The sequence below is a fragment of the Amblyomma americanum genome, chromosome 9 (assembly GCF_052857255.1).
Source record: "Amblyomma americanum isolate KBUSLIRL-KWMA chromosome 9, ASM5285725v1, whole genome shotgun sequence".
Lineage (NCBI taxonomy): Eukaryota > Metazoa > Arthropoda > Arachnida > Ixodida > Ixodidae > Amblyomma > Amblyomma americanum.
In genome coordinates, this window is record NC_135505.1 from 141,295,781 (window position 1) to 141,312,397 (window position 16,617).

Below are 16,617 nucleotides of genomic sequence, written 5' to 3' on the forward strand. Positions count from 1 at the left end.
CAAAGCGAGAGCTCTTTCGTCCACGAGACCTTCGCATTTCGTCCACGAATCGTTAGCTTTTAGCCTACGAGTCGTTCTGCAACGAGATCTTCGATTTTCCTGATTGTGCGAGCCATGGCCACATCTGATGCTGCTACAACGAACAAAGTAGAAGGTGAGTGAAGTTTTGACAGAACGACATACCCGGTCTATTTCGCAGAGCTTAGCGCGACCATCTATACGCATCGCCGCTTCGCGCCGTAATGAGGCGCCGACAAGCAGGAATGTGGGTGGTCGCGCGATACTCTTAAAAATTTGTCCGAGTGTACTATGTCTACGGGGCCATACATGAGCTACTGGCACACAGAGGACAGGGTACTGAATAGAATCCATGAATCCATGCATACTTGCCCGGCGCTCAGTGGTTATGGTACCCGGTTGCTGACCCTAAAGAGGCGGGTTCGATCCCAGCCATGGCGGTCGAATTTCGATGGAGGAAAAATTCTAGAGGCCCGTGTAGTGTGCGATGTCAGTGCCCGTTAAAGAACCCCAGGTGGTCGAAAGTTCCGGAGCCCTCCACTACGGCGCCCCTCATAGCCTGAGTCGCTTTGGGACGTTAAACCCCCATAAACTGCAAAAACGTGCTTGTCCGGTTTTGTTCATTAGAGCTCAGCCTCCAGCATTTTCCGCACGGTGGCGTCGATGAATGCTCCGTTGCCACAGCACGAGCGACGACCTTCCTGGCCGTTTGACTAATCGAATTAGAGAGGTGCATCGACCCATTTTGTGTGCTTCGCATTGCTTGCTCCTGTACAGTTCTGCTCACATCAAGTGTAGGTAACATTGCCCATCATGATGCTGTGGTGGTTGTGCCACCTTTCATCAGCCACGAAAAGTGCTGTCGAGGCTACCAACGCCTGTTCTCCTCTGTTCGGGCACTCTTTACAGCGTGTGCGGTGAACGACACATCCGACCGCGGCGGCCGCGTTTGAACGTTGCTGTTGCAAGTGCAGGAAGAATGGAAAGTGAACGGGACTGCCCATTGGCTCAGTGGTTAGGGCGCTCGACTACTGATCCGGAGTTCCCGGGTTCGAACCCGACCGCGGCGGCGGCGTTTTTATGGAGAGAGAGAGAGAGAAAAACTTTATTGTTGGAGAGGAAGTCGGGGCACGCCCCTTGGTCTCCGCACGACCCCACTGCACTCAAGTGTTTATGTCCCTAAGGTCCATAACACTGGCAGCCCGGCCGGTGGCGATTGTCTGCACGGCCGGGTCCTCCGAGCGCAGCAAGGTCTCCCAGTCCTCCCAGGTCTTGAGGTCCTCTAGGCCGCGCGGGGGAGGGTCCGCCGGGCAGAGGGAGAGGATGTGGAGGGAGGAGGCGAATGGTTCTGGGCACAAGGTGCAGGCAGGAGTGGGGAAGGAGGGATGATAGTGGGCTAGGGTCAGGGGTGAGGGGAGTGTGTGTGTCTGTAGTTTGCGCCAGAGTGTTGCGTGTTTGTTATCTAGGGAGGGGTGGGGCGGGGGGCAGAGCTGGCACGAGGCTCTGTAGGCCTGCGTCATCTCGCTGAACGAGTGCATTCGTGCCCTCGCGAATCCCCGATCCGAGGCCACCTGCACCCGGTTTAAAGAACCTCGGGCTAAAAGGTTGGCGGCCTCGTTTCCGGGATTCCTGGAGTGTGCAGGCACCCATATAAGCTCTACATGGCTGAGTGGGGGTGCATTAGGCGAGCCCAGTATGCCAAAAGCAGGGACGTGGACTCAGCCTCTCGCAAAATTTAGAATTGCAGTTTTTGAGTCTGTTAAAATGTACCGGGCTTCCGTGCGGGTGATGGCAATTGCGATGGCGGCTTCCTCTGCAGCATCTGGGGTGGTGTCATGGGGGAGAGGTAGTGTGAGGAGGGCGGATGAAGAGCAGTCCACCACGGCTGCGGTTGCTTCGTCACCGGTGCAGGCGGCGTCCACCCATACGGCGTCCGGCTCGGAGCCGTGCACTCGGTGGAGTGCCTTCGCGCGGGCTCTGCGGCGCTGCTCATGTTGGGAAGGGTGCATATTTTTTGGCAGTGGCTTGATGACCAGCTCTCGGTGAAGGGATCGAGGAATGGGGAGGAGGGTTGGGTCGTTGGCCGGTATTCTGATTCCGAGGGAGTCCAGGATATACCGACCTGTGGAGGTTTGTGTATAAGCCTTATGTATTGGGCCTGTCGATGGGTCTCCACGAGTTCCCCGATCGTGTTGTGGAGGCCCAGGCCTAGTAATCTGTCTGTGTGGGTGTTGAGGGGAAGATGAAGTGCGACATTGAATGCCTTGCGGATCAAGGCATGCAAAGTATTTATGTCGTGTTTGGATAGTTCTAGGTATGGGGTAGTGTAGAGCACACGGCTGAGGACAAAGGCATGAATGAGGCGACAGAGGTCGCGCTCCTTCATGCCTCTATGATGGCCCGAAACTCTGCGGATGAGATGCGATATCGCGCCTGCAACCTGCTTGAGTTTCTTGAGGGTGGTGGTGTTTTTGCAATCGTTCTGTATATGCAGGCCCAATACGCGGAGGGTGTCAACCTCCGCTACCGGGTCCCCATTCAGTTCGATGGCAATGGGGGAGCGTTGGTTCTTTGGCCGGATGAGGAGCAGTTCGGACTTCTCTGGGGAACAAGACAGTCCGATGTTGCATAAGTTTGGGTTAGGGTGGCTGCTTCCTGTAAGGTGTTCTCTATGTCGCCGTCACTGCCGTGGGTGGTCCACAGTGTGATGTCGTCGGCATAAAGAGTGTGCTTAAGGTGGGGGATAGTTGCCAATTTTCGGGCGAGGGGGATGAGGGTGATGTTAAAGAGGAAGGGGGAAAGGACGGACCCTTGAGGGGTTCCGATACTCTGAAGCGTGTAGGAGGGGGAAGAGAGAGGTCCAAAATGTATATATCTCAGCCGTGCCGTCAGTGAGGAATGCTTGAATTGTAGGTGTACGTGCGCGCACCCACATTCAATGGAGATAGGGCAGTCACGATCGCCTGATGTTCGATGCGATCAAAAGCTTTGGAGAGATCCAAAGCTAAGACTGCCTTGGTGCGACCAGGCAGAAGCGGGTCGAAAATGTCATGTGTGAGTTTCAGCATGGCGTCCTGTGCGGACGGATGGGGGCGGAATCCCACCATGATATGCGGGTATAGATTGTTGTCCGCCATGTGCGTTGTGAGTCTCACTAACACAACATGCTCGAAGAGCTTTCCGAGGCATGAGGTTAGCGAAATTGGGCGAAGGTTTTGAAGTGTAAGTGTTTTTATGGAGGAAAAACGCTAAGGCGCCCGTGTGCTGCGCGATGTCAGCGCACGTTAAAGATCCCCAGGTGGTCGAAATTATTCCGGAGCCCTCCACTACGGCACCTCTCTCTTCATTTCTTCTTTCATTCCCTCCTTTACCCTTCCCTTACGGCGCGGTTCAGGTGTCCAACGATATATGCGACAGATACTGCGCCATTTCCTTTCCCCCCAAAACCAATTATTATTATTGCCCACTGGCTCATGCTGAGCCACAATCGCTTCCACGTGTTAGGAGAGTTGGAAGAGATGTGAGACGAAACGCAAAAGAAGCCCGTGTGCTGTGCGTTGTCAGTGCGCGTTAAAGAGAAAATTGGTTTTTGACGAAAGTAAATGGCGCAGTAATTGTCTCGCATATCTCGTTGGACACCCGAACCGCGCCGTAAGGGAATGGAGGTTGGTAGGAGTGAAAGAAGAGAGAAAGAGGTGCTGTAGTGGAGGGCTGCGGAATAATTTCGACCACCTGGGGATCTTAACGTGCACTGACCGCGGCGGCTGCGTTTCGATGACGGTGAAACGCTAAGGCGCCCGTGTGCTGTGCGATGTCGCACGTTAAAGATCCCAGGTAGTCGAAATTATCGCGGAGACCTCCATCAATTTCATTTTTTCGAGTAAAGGGCACGGCGCAGTAATTGTCTCACAACTCGGTGAACACCCGAAACCTGGCTGAAAGAGAAGGAATGAAGATGGGAGTACCCCGCCGTGGTGGCTCAGTGGTTAGGGCGCTCGACTACTGAACCGGAGTTCCCGGGTTCGAACACGACCGCGGCGCGGCGGCTGCGTTTTTATGGAGGAAAAACGCTAAGGCGGCTAAGGCGCCCGTGTACTGAGCGATGTCAGTGCACGTTAAAGGTCCCCATGTGGTCGAAATTAATACGGAGCCCTCCACTACGGCTTCTCTCTCTTCCTTTCTTCTTTCACTCCCTCCTTTATCCCTTCCCTTATGGCGCAGTTCAGGTGTCCAACGATGTACGACACAGATGCTGCGCCATTTCCTTTCCCCAAAAAACCCATTACTATTATGATTAATGAAACAAGAAATAGGGGTAGGCAGGTTAAAACTTCATTGGTGAGCCTTCGAAAGAGTGTTGCATCTTAGGGTTGGTCTGGCTCTTGATCTCGGGTGATATGGCCAACAGTCCGTGATGTGCGGCGACCTTTCCAGCCCACTCTTCCAGCGTCTTTAGTGACACCGTTTCGGAGCTGGAGACCCAGACTTCTCGACCCTCTAGGTCCATTGGGTTCCAGCGAGACCATGGCTGGAATTTTGGGCACATGTACAGAATGTGGTCGTAGTTGGCTCTCGCGGCCCCACCCAGAGAGTATTCGGGTTCGTTATGGCCTGGGTGGATAAGAGCTATAAGAGAGCCGGTGAAGGGACCGTACACGCCTGGAGCTGTCTCGAGGCCGTTTGCCCTTCCTTCGAGAGAAAGACATCCGATTGGGAATAGACAAGTCTTTGCTCCCAGTAGTGGAGCGTGATCTCGTTGTAGGTGACGAGCCGATCACTCGGCACTATACCCTGGTCTACGGTGTGCCCTGCTCGGTTGACGTACGCTCGAGGAAGAAAGGGGGCCGCTTCGCTGCTGGGGTGGCCTGCGTGGGCTGGTACCAAAATTATTTGAGTTGGCCTAAGTTCTTTGGGGAAAATGAAAATGAAAATTGCTTTCGAGGAGAGAAAATGATGCGGTAATTGTCTCACTTATCCCGGTGGACACCCGAACCACGCCGTAAGGGAAGGGATAAAAGTGGGAGTGAAAGAATTTAGGGAAGAAAGAGGTACCGTAGTAGAAGGCTCCAGAATATTTCGGCCACTTGGGGTCTCTAACGTGCACTGACATCACACAGCACGCTGGCGCCTTTTGCGTTTCGCCTCCATCGAAACGCGGCCGCCGCGGTCGGGTTCGAATCCGAACTGCGGCTCAGTAGACGAGTGCCCTAACCACTGAGCCCCGTTGTGCAAGGATGTTTTTTTAAGTGAAGTTTAGTTAGCACGCAACGGCTGATATGTGCTTGCTGCCTCCTCCTTTTTTTTTTTGCCTTTCCGGTGCACGATGCATCCTAAGGGTCAACTCAGCCACGTGCCAATGAAAAAAACATTAACGCTGAAGTTCAATGAAATGCACGCTAATTTTGTCATAATAGATTTTGCCACATGCAGACAGTAGGAGAGTTAAAACAGATACGAGAGGAAAGATTGAAAGGACGCGCGTCGCAACACCCGCGTCATCCGAAACGACGACGCGGTTTAGCAACAGATACACCCGATGACAAGAAGCCCTCGCCACATTAGAGAGAGCTCCTAGATCCCAGCCCCGTAGGGCCAGGAGGCCACCCCAGCCACCCTCCCCAGCCTGAGCCCCAATTTACGACGGTCGATGATTTCTTGACTCTGACGTCGTGCCACGTGACCCTCCACGCCTCGCCACAGCTGCGGGCGTTCAGCCGACGGCGCATTCGGTCGCCTCGCAAATATCAAATCACGTCACTAGCTGACCCGCCGCGGTGGCTCAGTGGTTAGGGCGCTCGACTACTGATCCGGAGTTCCCGGGTTCGAACCCGACCGCGGCGGCTGCGTTTTTATGGAGGAAAAACGCAGAGGCGCCCGTGTGCTGTGCGATGTCAGTGCACGTTAAAGATCCCCAGGTGGTCGAAATTATTCCGGAGCCCTCCACTACGGCACCTCCTTCTTCCTTTCCTCTTTCACTCCCTCCTTTATCCCTTCCCTTACGGCGCGGTACAGGTGTCCAACGATATATGAGACAGATACTGCGCCATTTCCTTTCCCTAAAAACCAATTATTATTATTATTATTCACTAGCTGCGCCTCGCCCACGGAGGAAGACTGGGATTGCCCGTTCTCGCCTCGGAGCGTGCACTTCGGATTCCCCGTTCCCGCCATTGTCAACCGCCTTTATTGCGCTCGCTCTGTAACCTTTAATAGTCGCGCAGGGCTTGTCCCGCCATGGGGCATTTTCTTTTTCCGTAGCTTTTTCTTTTGTTTATTTTACCTTCCCGTCTTTAGGAGACGATGGACCAAGTCCCTCCCAACCTCCGCGGGCAACTTGCCGGCCGTCACCGCCGTGCTGGCAGTGTCGGCTGCACACGCACGCTGCAGCAACTCTTTGCTGAGGCATGTCTCCTCATCTCTGCTACTCAGCGGCCGCTTTCCCCCGAGAGCAGCCCTGGCACCCCGTTTGCATCTGCTACAAGCCTGCCAAATGCAGCTCCCGAAACTATCGTCACCACCATACCCGTTGAGGCTGGAGAGAAAAGCTCCATCCTACTGTTGCAAGCAGCAACAACGCTTTCCTCCCAAAAGGATGCATGCACCCCTGCAGCCAAGGACGCTACCACATCGCATGATGACATCACCATCCTGTACTGGATGTCCGACCCTGCGTCCATCGATCCAGCAACGCCAAGCTTTGCGGACCTATCCCCGATTGCAACCCAATCAACACCAGCGGCTCAGAACCCGCGCACCGCCGCAAGCGATGCCTGAAACCAGCAACGCAGCGCCAGTCCTACAAGAGCAAGAGCAGGGAGAGAAAAGCACCCAGACAACAGCAAAAGCTTCTCCAACGTCCCGTGCTTCAGCTCTAAAGCCCCCTACAGCGTCTAAAGCGAATGCCACAGGCAACGCGGGAATATCAAATCCCCAAAAGACCGCCGCAGCGCAGGCAGCCGTTTTTGAGGGACTAATATGGGACTAATATACACGGACGATGGAGTGATAATGGCTGACAAGAAGGAAGACCTGCAGAAGTTGTTAGACATATGCGGTACAGAGGGAGATAGATTAGGCTTCAAGTATAGTAAGGAAAAATCTGCAGTCATGACATTTAATGAAGAGGGCGGCGAGCATAGAATACAGGAGTTCGTGCTAAAAGTAGTGAATGAGTACAAGTATCTTGGGGTGTGGATAAATAACAGTGTTGAGTATCTGACAGAGCATGCAAAATATGTAATGAATAAAGCTAGTACGAATGCAGCTGTCATGAAAAATAGGGCACTGTGGAATTACAATAGGTATGAGGTGGTAAGAGGGATCTGGAAAGGGGTGATGGTCCCTAGCCTGACCTTCGGGAATGCGGTCCTGTGTATGAGGCCAGATGTTCAAGCAAGGCTGGAAATTAGGCAACGGGGAGTAGGGAGGTTAGCTTTGGGAGCACATGGCAATACACCAAATCAGGGGGTACAGGGTGATATGGGATGGGCGTCTTTCGAGAGCAGGGAGGCTAGCAGTAAGATAGCATTTGAGGAACGATTGAGAAGGATGGAGGAAAAGCGGTGGGCTAGGAAAGTTTTCAGATACCTGTATATAAAGAATGTTGACACGAAATGGAGAAAGCGAACTAGAAAATTGACAAGCAAATATCTGGACAGCAGTAAGGGGGCAAATCAGCAATTATCGGTTAAGAAAAAGGTTAAAGGAACAGAGAGAGCTTTGTGGAAAACAGGGATGCTGACGAAATCGGCACTGGAAACATACCGGACCTTTAAACAGGAAATTGTCAAAGAAAATATCTATGATAATTGTAGGGGAAGTTCTTTGTTGTTTGAGGCCAGGACTGGAGTTTTGCGGACTAAGACGTATAGAGTCAGGTACCAGGAGATAGACACTTTGTGCATTGCGTGCGGAGAGGAGGAGGAAACGGCTGAACACTTGATACTTTTCTGTAAAGGGCTTCACCCTACAGTGGAAGGCAGCGGGGCTGACTTACCCAAGGCATGGGGTTTAGGGATAGTGAAGGGAAAGTGGATTTTAAGAGGTTAGAAGTAACCAAGCGAAGGTTATCTGATTGGTGGCTAAAAGCAAGACAGGAGTAAAATTTCACAAGACGTGGCTAGGTGGCTTGAGCCACCGCCCGATGTAAAGGGTTCAGCCGTATCCATCCATCCATACATCCGAGGGCGCTTTCTGCGCCGAGGAGAATGATGCAATGCTGGCGTGGGATGGCCACACCCACCTCTCGCCCGCCACCAACGCGGCCCCACCCAAAGCGGCGGAGAAGTCCTCTTCCTCCGGCGCGCCCGAAGGGAAAGAGCAGCGTGGCAACCAGCAGGCCCCGCCCACCGGCCTCCCTCGTCGGGCCAATGGCAGCGGGCGCTCCCGGGCCGCGTCGTCTGCTGGCCGAGCGAACGGCGGCCGCAACCACGCTGGCCATGCCTCCCGCTTCTCAGCCCACCTCTCTTTCCGCCCTTTCCAACCAGACTCGCCTTGGCAACGACGCTGTTATATGCGGCGACTTCAACGCCCACCACACTTATTGGGGTTGCGGCAACATCGACCGCCGAGGACGTGAACTTCTGTCGGCTGCTCAGACATCCACACTGAGCATCATAAACAGCGGCTCCCCCACCCGTGTTCAACGAGTATAGGGCGCCACAACGCCATCGATCTCACACTATAGTGTCCGGACTGTGTGCCTACGCATGGAAGTGCGAGCCGGACACGCACGGCTCCGGTCACCTTCCGATCGTGCTCACCCCTCCTACTGTGACCGGGCAGCAACGAGAACGTACAGTGTTGTGAAGTGGAGTGCATTCCGCGATCTGTGTGAAGCACGGCCCCCTTCAACCAGCTTTATCGCTCAGATCGTTAATTGTGCTCGTCTGGCAACAACCCGCTGCGCTGTTCCAGCCGGTGCCCATGTTCCGGACATTAAACTCCTCAACATGCGTGCGGCAAGGCGCATCGCACAGCGCAGAGCCTTGCGAACCGGCAAACCGGAACACTGGACCCTGTACAACAGACTCGACGCGGCGTGCCGTCGTCACGCGGTACGCCGCCGCAAACAAAGCTGGGCCAGACTCTGCGCAGCTCTCAGCGATACAAGGCGCCCTGGTCGAGCGTGGAAAATTCTTCACGCCATGCTCAACCCTCGAGTGCCTCGTTGCCCTGGCCTGGCCATTGCAGTCAACCGGGTAATCGACACGGGGACCGTCGCAGAAATTCTGGCGGACAGTTTCGCCGTACCTCTCTGCGCGTCCCAAAACATTGCGGCACCCAGCCCTCCTCTTGCACCCGTCACGGGACAACTGGAGTGCGCGATCGCTGAAGTGTGCAGTGCAGACCTGACCACCTACGAACTGAGCGACGCCCTCGAGCGCCGTCAACGCTGCAGCCCAAGTGCTCCTGGAGCTGACGGCATCACCTATCGCGTGCTGCTTAACGTGGACAGGCAGCAGCGGCCAGCCCTCGCCGCGTTCAACGCAGTCTGGGATAGCGGCAACATCCCTGGTGAGTGGCGTTCAGCGATCGTTGTGCACCGTCCACAAGAAGGGCAAACCCCCGGGCGCTCTCTCCTCATACCGGCCAATTTCCCTGACCTCTGCAGCGGGAAAGACGCTCGAGGACATAGCCCTGCGCTGGCTAAACTGGATTGCCGCTGTTCGCAACGCCCTCGCCCCTGAACAAAGCGGATCCCGCTCACGGCGCTGTACCGCAGAGTGCATAACACAAGTTATCTCTATTCTAGAGGAGGCCAGAACAAAACGCCACGCAGCTTACCTAGACATAAAAAGCGCATTTGATCTCCTGCCGCATGATGTTATATTAGCGTCACTCACCTGGCTCGGAGTCTCAGGAGAGCTATACCGCTACGTCAAAGCTTTCCTGACTGAACGATCCTTCCAAGTTCGTGTGGGAGGCGCTCTTAGCTCTGCGCGCACTGTCACCACAGGTGTTCCACAAGGCAGCGTTCTCAGCCCCTTTCTATTTAACCTGGCCTTAGCACGCCTTCCCGAATGCCTGCCACAGTCCCAGCACAAAATCAGAGATTCCATATATGCGGGCCCCGCCGCGGTGGCTCAGCGGTTAGGGCGCTCGACTACTGATCCGGAGTTCCCGGGTTCGAACCCGACCGCGGCGGCTGCGTTTTTATGGAGGGAAAACGCTATGGCGCCCGTGTGCTGTGCGATGTCAGTGCACGTTAAAGATCCCCAGGTGGTCGAAATTATTCCGGAGCCCTCCACTACGGCACCTCCTTCTTCCTTTCCTCTTTCACTCCCTCCCTTATCCCTTCCCTTACGGCGCGGTTCAGGTGTCCAACGATATATGAGACAGATACTGCGCCATTTCCTTTCCCACAAAACCAATTATTTATTTATTTATTTATTTATTTATTTATTTATTTATTTATGCGGACGACATAGCCATTGTTGCCTCTGGACCCACCTTATATGGCCCCGAGATACGCCGTGATTTCCAACTTGCCCTTAACGCCGTTGCCAGCTACTTAAGTGGAATCTTGCCACCTCACCGGAGAAAACTGTGGCAATCAACTTTCACCCGAGGGCTGCCAGTCGCAGGTTGACACGCCCCCTTCAACTTCAAGGCTCCTCCCTTGACTGGAAAACCACTGGGAAGTACCTCGGATTAAGCTTAGACCAAGGCCTCACCTACAAATCAGCAGTTGGTGACCTTCGCAAAGAAAACAAAAGAGTCGCAGAATACGCAGCCAGGTTCTTAGCCAAGGGAGAGGGAACGACTCGCACTCTCCCGCTACGGCTGTACGAAAGCATCGCCACGGCACGCATATTATATGCCCTTCCCCTACTACGCCACCGCCACATCAGGAGCCTTAACTCACAATCAACCTGAGCACTACAGGCGTCCGCTCAAAGCTCCGCACGCCGCAATGCGTGCTACGGCAGGAAACAGAGCTCCTCGTTCAAAAGAAGTATGCACAAAGAACCCACCATTACACGGATGGGCCTGTTACACAGGACGGGAACAAGGCAGCCGCCCCGTGCGTATACTCCCCTCCTTTGGCATCGAGAAGCAGTGTCGACTCCGACATTTCTCCTCGTCTACCACCGCTGACCCAGACCCCCGCGTCGCATCCGGCAAGCTCCCAAGGCCTGTCCCGTACCTTGCCTTCGGACGCGCGGCATACTCGTGCGCATCGGGATTGGTTGCGTCTTCACGGCAGACCGACGCCATTGCCTCATGGGAGAGGCCGACACAAACTGTATTGACTGCGGAGACACAGAAACAGTTGAGCACCTGCTCTGTGAATGCCCCGCTCATGCTAACGTGCGCTCCATAATGCGCGCCGAATACAGCAAGCTCGGCCTGCCGTCTGCCACTGCCGGCGACCTAGTCTTCCCTGAGGCAACGCCACACAAAAGGAAAGCTGCCCTGTCCGCTCTCGTCTCCTTCGTCGATGAGGCAGGCCTTCGCAGGCGCATCTAGTGTCACCCAAGTGCAATGTGCTGCGTGCCGTGAACACAAACCTTCTGTGCATTGTGTCCCAGTGTGCTGAATTCACCCACGCGCGCTGCATTGTGGGTGCCCGCAAAATCCTTTCCAGAGGCACTTTCCAGAGAGCCCCGCCGCGGTGGCTCAGTGGTTAGGGCGCTCGACTACTGATCCGGAGTTCCCGGGTTCGAACCCGACCGCGGCGGCTGCGTTTTTATGGAGGAAAAACGCTAAGGCGCCCGTGTGCTGTGCGATGTCAGTGCGCGTTAAAGATCCCCAGGTGGTCGAAATTATTCCGGAGTCCTCCACTACGGCACCTCCTTCTTCCTTTCTTTCACTTCCTCCTTTATCCCTTCCCTTACGGCGCGGTTCAGGTGTCCAACGATATATGAGACAGATACTGCGCCATTTTCTTTACCCCCCAAAACCAATGATTATTATTATTAGACACTTTGGCGTCTCCACTCCCCCTCCTCCTGCACTCGAAACATACTGTGATCAATGAGTGCATGGGCGTCTTCTGACTCACTCCAGTGCGCGCTTCGCAATGTGTGCCCGCCCACTGTTTCTCGTGCCTGTGTGTCGCGCTTTTCGTGCCGCATTCTGCCGTGCACGTGCCGCCCTTTCTCCCTCTGGACCCGTCCTCTATTCTCCCCTCCCCCAACCCTGGGCAGCGCAGAGAAGGTGTTCTCCAAGAAACAGTTGCACGCCCTGCACGCCCTGCACAAAATTTTCACCAACAACCAGAACCACTTACGAGGAAGACTATAAGGAGTGGGAACTCCCCCGTCTGCGGCAACCAGAATAGGTCGCAAGCCCGCGGTGCCACTGTCATGCTGGCGGCGTCTGGCGGCCTGGAAAGAAACTACTGAAATACAACGTCACAGCGTGCCCGCTGAAGCAAACACCCGTGTCGTCTGCTAGTCGTCTGCTTTGAGCGCCCGCCGCCGGAGCCGCTTGGCCGGGCGCTGCATTTTTTATTTTATTTTTCCCTGCGGCTTCTACGAGGCGCCGCATGGCGCCGCCACTGCATGCGACCCGTCGGCGCATACAATTGTGACTTTATTCTGCTGCGCTCGCTCGCGCTGACGGGGCTGCACATGCGGAGCCTACGGCACACTCGCAGCTGCTGGAAATCGCGGGACGCGCCGTTCGCTATATAGAATCGCGTGGCGTGTGCTTATCTTCACTCAAAGTCATGGATGAGCAACGTGCGGGAAATAGTGCTTCGACGACGTACTTTCGCCGTCCAGGCCAAAGCATTGATATGCAATAAAGTTTAATCAAAGCTAAAGCATGTCTAACCATCGATAAGAGAGCTTTCGTTCGTCTTATTAGGTTGGCCGGGTTGAACCCCAGCTAATTTCTTATCGCGTGTGAGACCTCGCATGCCCCGGCAGCACGCGTTGCAGCTTTCTGATGGCGGGAACCCGAAATTGCGCGCTAAGCTGCCTCATCTCGCGCGCTTTGCAAGTTTGGTCCGCAGGCTGTTCATCTAAAAAAAATAAATGTTATGACTGTAGGCGTAGGCTCCAGCACCTCCGGCGGGGAAACATTTTCAAATTTGGTAGTGGCGGTGGAAAACATTTCTTCAAGGCTATTTACAGGAAGAGTGGGGATTGGCCTTAAGGGCCAGCCCCTTACAAATTCTAGGAGAGGTCCCCAGTCCGGGACCCCTGTGGCTTCCCTGGCGACGAGGGCTCTTTGGCTCTCTAACGTAGAGCAGCCGAGCAGGGCAGCCTCCCAGCTCTCTCGGGTAGGTGAGGGGAAATGGGGGTAAGCAGGGTTAGAGGTGCATGCCCACACCATGTGGTACACGTCCGAGAACGCGCATCCACAATGCGAGCACTCCCCGTTAAAATCCGGATTTAAAAAGAAATTCAGGGGGCGCTCTGTTGACCTAAAGTGCGGTGAGGCGAAAGCCTTTAGCGCGGTGTTGCTGCTTGTGTCACTGATGTGTGGTTAAGATGTTAAGTACACAATTGTTTGTAAATCTTAAATGCTGGAGACACTGGAAGGCGTTTGGGAGGCATCCGTCTGCTAGACGCCTTTAAACAAGCACTCTCTAGCGACCTAGACAAGGCGAACTACATATGTGTTGGCAGCAAGTAGCGTAGTCGTCAGCACGCTCGTCTGCGGTACGGAAGGATGGTGGTTTCGAATACCACCGTGCACAAAGATTTTTTTTTTTTCTTACCGAGTTGCTGAAGAGCGTGACATCAGACGGACAGTCTCGTGGCCGCGAGTATGAGTCATTAAAGGCTTTCGTCTTAATATTGCAGCACTGCAGGGCACAGCACCGTGTTGGTATATAAGCGAATGCAGCGCATTTGACTGGGCCTTGCTGGACACGTCACACCAACGAAGTCATAACTGTCTCGACTGATCTAAGAATTTTCTGACATCTGGCGGAAATTTTGCGGTTGTTTAGCAGGCAAGATTGCGACGCCAATGAAATGGCTAAGCATGCAACTTTACTTTTCTCAATGCAGCGGGAGCACCATCACGGCTTGGGTTAGGACCAAGGCGACATCTGGCGTTGGCGGCAGTGCTGGCCAGCTGCACTGTAATCTACTTGTACCTGGACTACAGACTTGACAGCAAGATGCGACGATTGGCGGTTCTACGCCACACAGCGTCGAATGTGTCCACCAGTCCACGAGACTCCACGTCAGTGCCAAGCGTGAACTGTATGTGTTGTCCTCTTCAGCTTGAGTAGACGCTACCGCAGGTCGCATGCATGGGCAAAGCGTGCTAGCCTGCATGTGGTACTAATATGATTTAGGACGATAGCTGTGGAACCATCTCTACAGGCGAGTCACTTCAACACATGCCACATATGTGCTGAAAAGATCCGTAGAACCACGTCAACCGTGCATGTATAATGATGGGATTACGTAGTCGGCATGCTATAGAAAATAAGTTCATATGTGCGACCTTCAGCTGTTCCCATATTTTTAACGCGACAGCGTTAAGGAGCTCGTGTCGCAGAAAAGCCGGTGTCGTCGGCGTCTTTGGCCGCGAGCGAAAAATGTCGCATCTCTGTGGTCACCTGAACCGCGCCGTAAGGAAAGGGATTTTAACGCGACAGCGTTAATGATTGACTGATCGATTTTTCCTTCCTTTACGGCGCGATCCCGGTGTCCAGCGAGGAATGTGAGACAGGTGTCATTTCCTTTCCTTAAAAGCAATTGTTCATTTCCCTTCCCTTACGGCCCGGTTCGGGTGTCCGCCGAGATACGTGAGACAGGCGTCCTTTCCCTAAATTGTCCACCGGGCCACGCGTCGCGCCGAACGGGCGTTGGCGTTCCGTGTACTCCTCGGCAACGCTGCGACACGCTGTCGCGTCTCACTCTTAAAGACGAAGCTTAAGCGTCCTCCAATTTTTATTTTTTTAAATGGATTTCGCATGCTGCTTTTACGATGTGCATGTCGTCATATATGCACAAAGTTTGTGGGAGCTCTTACTAGGCCGCCTGAGCCTCTTTCGAGGTCTATGCCGTGAACTCCGAGCTCCCATGCAGTATCGCACACCACGCGCGGCCGTTCTCACGACGGCGCAGCGGAAATGCGAAATAAACACCACACGGAACAAGACGCTTTGTCCGGGACGAAACGTTTATTGGGTTCTCCCAGATTCGCTGGCTGCTCGAAGCTTGATCTGCGACCCTTGCCGTCTGGCTTGGTCGTGCGGCTGACGGGGCAAGATGGCGACAACAAAGAGGGAAGAAGGGAGGTAATTACCTGATGTCCTCTCGCTGTAGACTAACTTGGCCACGGCCGGTCTCCGCCGATCTCGGCGCACTTGCCTGTTGTCACTTTCGGCCAATCAGCGACCGCTCCGGCGGCGCCTGGCGATGCGCGCTTACGACCGATTTGAGGAAGGTTGCTGCTGCTGCTGACAGGAAGAAAGGGAAAGTGCACGGGCCTGCCTACTGGCTCTAGCCGAACCACGCTCGCTGCCGCGTGCTGAAAGTCGGAGAGTTCAAGGATAGGAGCGGAAAGGTAGAAAGAAAAGGCGCTAATAGGCCTCGGGCCGATCCCGGAGGCAGTGCAATACCGGGCCGACCCGTGCCAGAGTGCGTCTAGCACTCCGCTTGAGGAAGGAGGCGGAGCGCTCTCGAGCTGACCTTCTGGCAACTCGCCCGTGGGGAAGGAGGAAAGCGTCTGCTTTCTTGCACCTCCCCCCCCCCCCGGAGCTCCTCGCCGGCCAGGAAGGGCACGGCATTCCGAAATTTCCACAGGTTGGTCAAAAGTTCCCAGGCCACAGGGTCTGCTTTTCATCGGTATACTGGCACATACGACGTCGATAAAGCTATCAATGTTCTCAGAGGTTAGAACGATACTTCTACCCCCTACAGATATGTTGAGCTTCGGGGGTGTACCAACTGTCCGACTATACCGCTCAAAAGTAGACTCTGTGGCCTGCGAACTTTCGACCGATCCTGTACGCAGACTATTTTATATGGTTGTGTAAGAGGAGTACTATCAATACGTACCGAAATAAGTGAGCCAACAAATGGAAAGTTTCACCAGGGAAGGAAGATCCCTGGCCGCTTTGACTCCCTTGGGCTTCAACTCCTGACCCACACAGCACCGTTGTCACGTGACCGTAGCTATTCGACCGCGATGTTCAGGATCTATTCAGGATGGGCGTCGCGCCTTCACCAAAGCCTGTACTCTCGTGCACGCCGTGTTCGTCATTGTATAGAAGAACGACCGATCGGACAACTTGCTAGTTTTCCATGGGTATTTAAGAAACAGCCCTACCGACCACAACACAAGGCAGCAGACATACAAGGCGTTGAACTTAAAACGTTGTCTTGTGGGCGTACGTATTATAAAGCAGACAGGTCGATGTATTAACGTGAGGCTTTTAGAGCACCAGAATTCTTTAGAAAAGAACTCAACGTGGAAAAATACTCTCTCACGTTCAAGAGTACGCCGTTTTTGTTGATGCTTAAGTATTTTCTGTTCCCAATATCTGCAAAGGACAAGTGGGAGATGCTTTCTACATATCAAGGAAAGCAAGTGGCTGTATCAGCCAGCCTTCCGTAGCATTCACTTCCAAGGAAACGGGCTTGCTAAATATAGCAGAGTGATTGGGGACGACCACACGCG

At 54.2% G+C, this 16,617-nt stretch overlaps 1 protein-coding gene across 1 annotated transcript in view; it reads left to right on the forward strand.

Annotated features, from left to right (window-relative positions):
• The window catches only part of LOC144104643 (uncharacterized), a 23,587-nt gene continuing 6,970 nt past the window's right edge, over nt 1-16,617 (forward strand). Inside the window, exons 1-2 of the mRNA XM_077637777.1 lie at nt 1-154; nt 13,989-14,186. Coding sequence (XP_077493903.1) covers nt 115-154; nt 13,989-14,186 — 238 coding nt within the window. The 5' untranslated portion in view covers nt 1-114. The remainder of the gene's footprint in view (nt 155-13,988; nt 14,187-16,617) is intronic.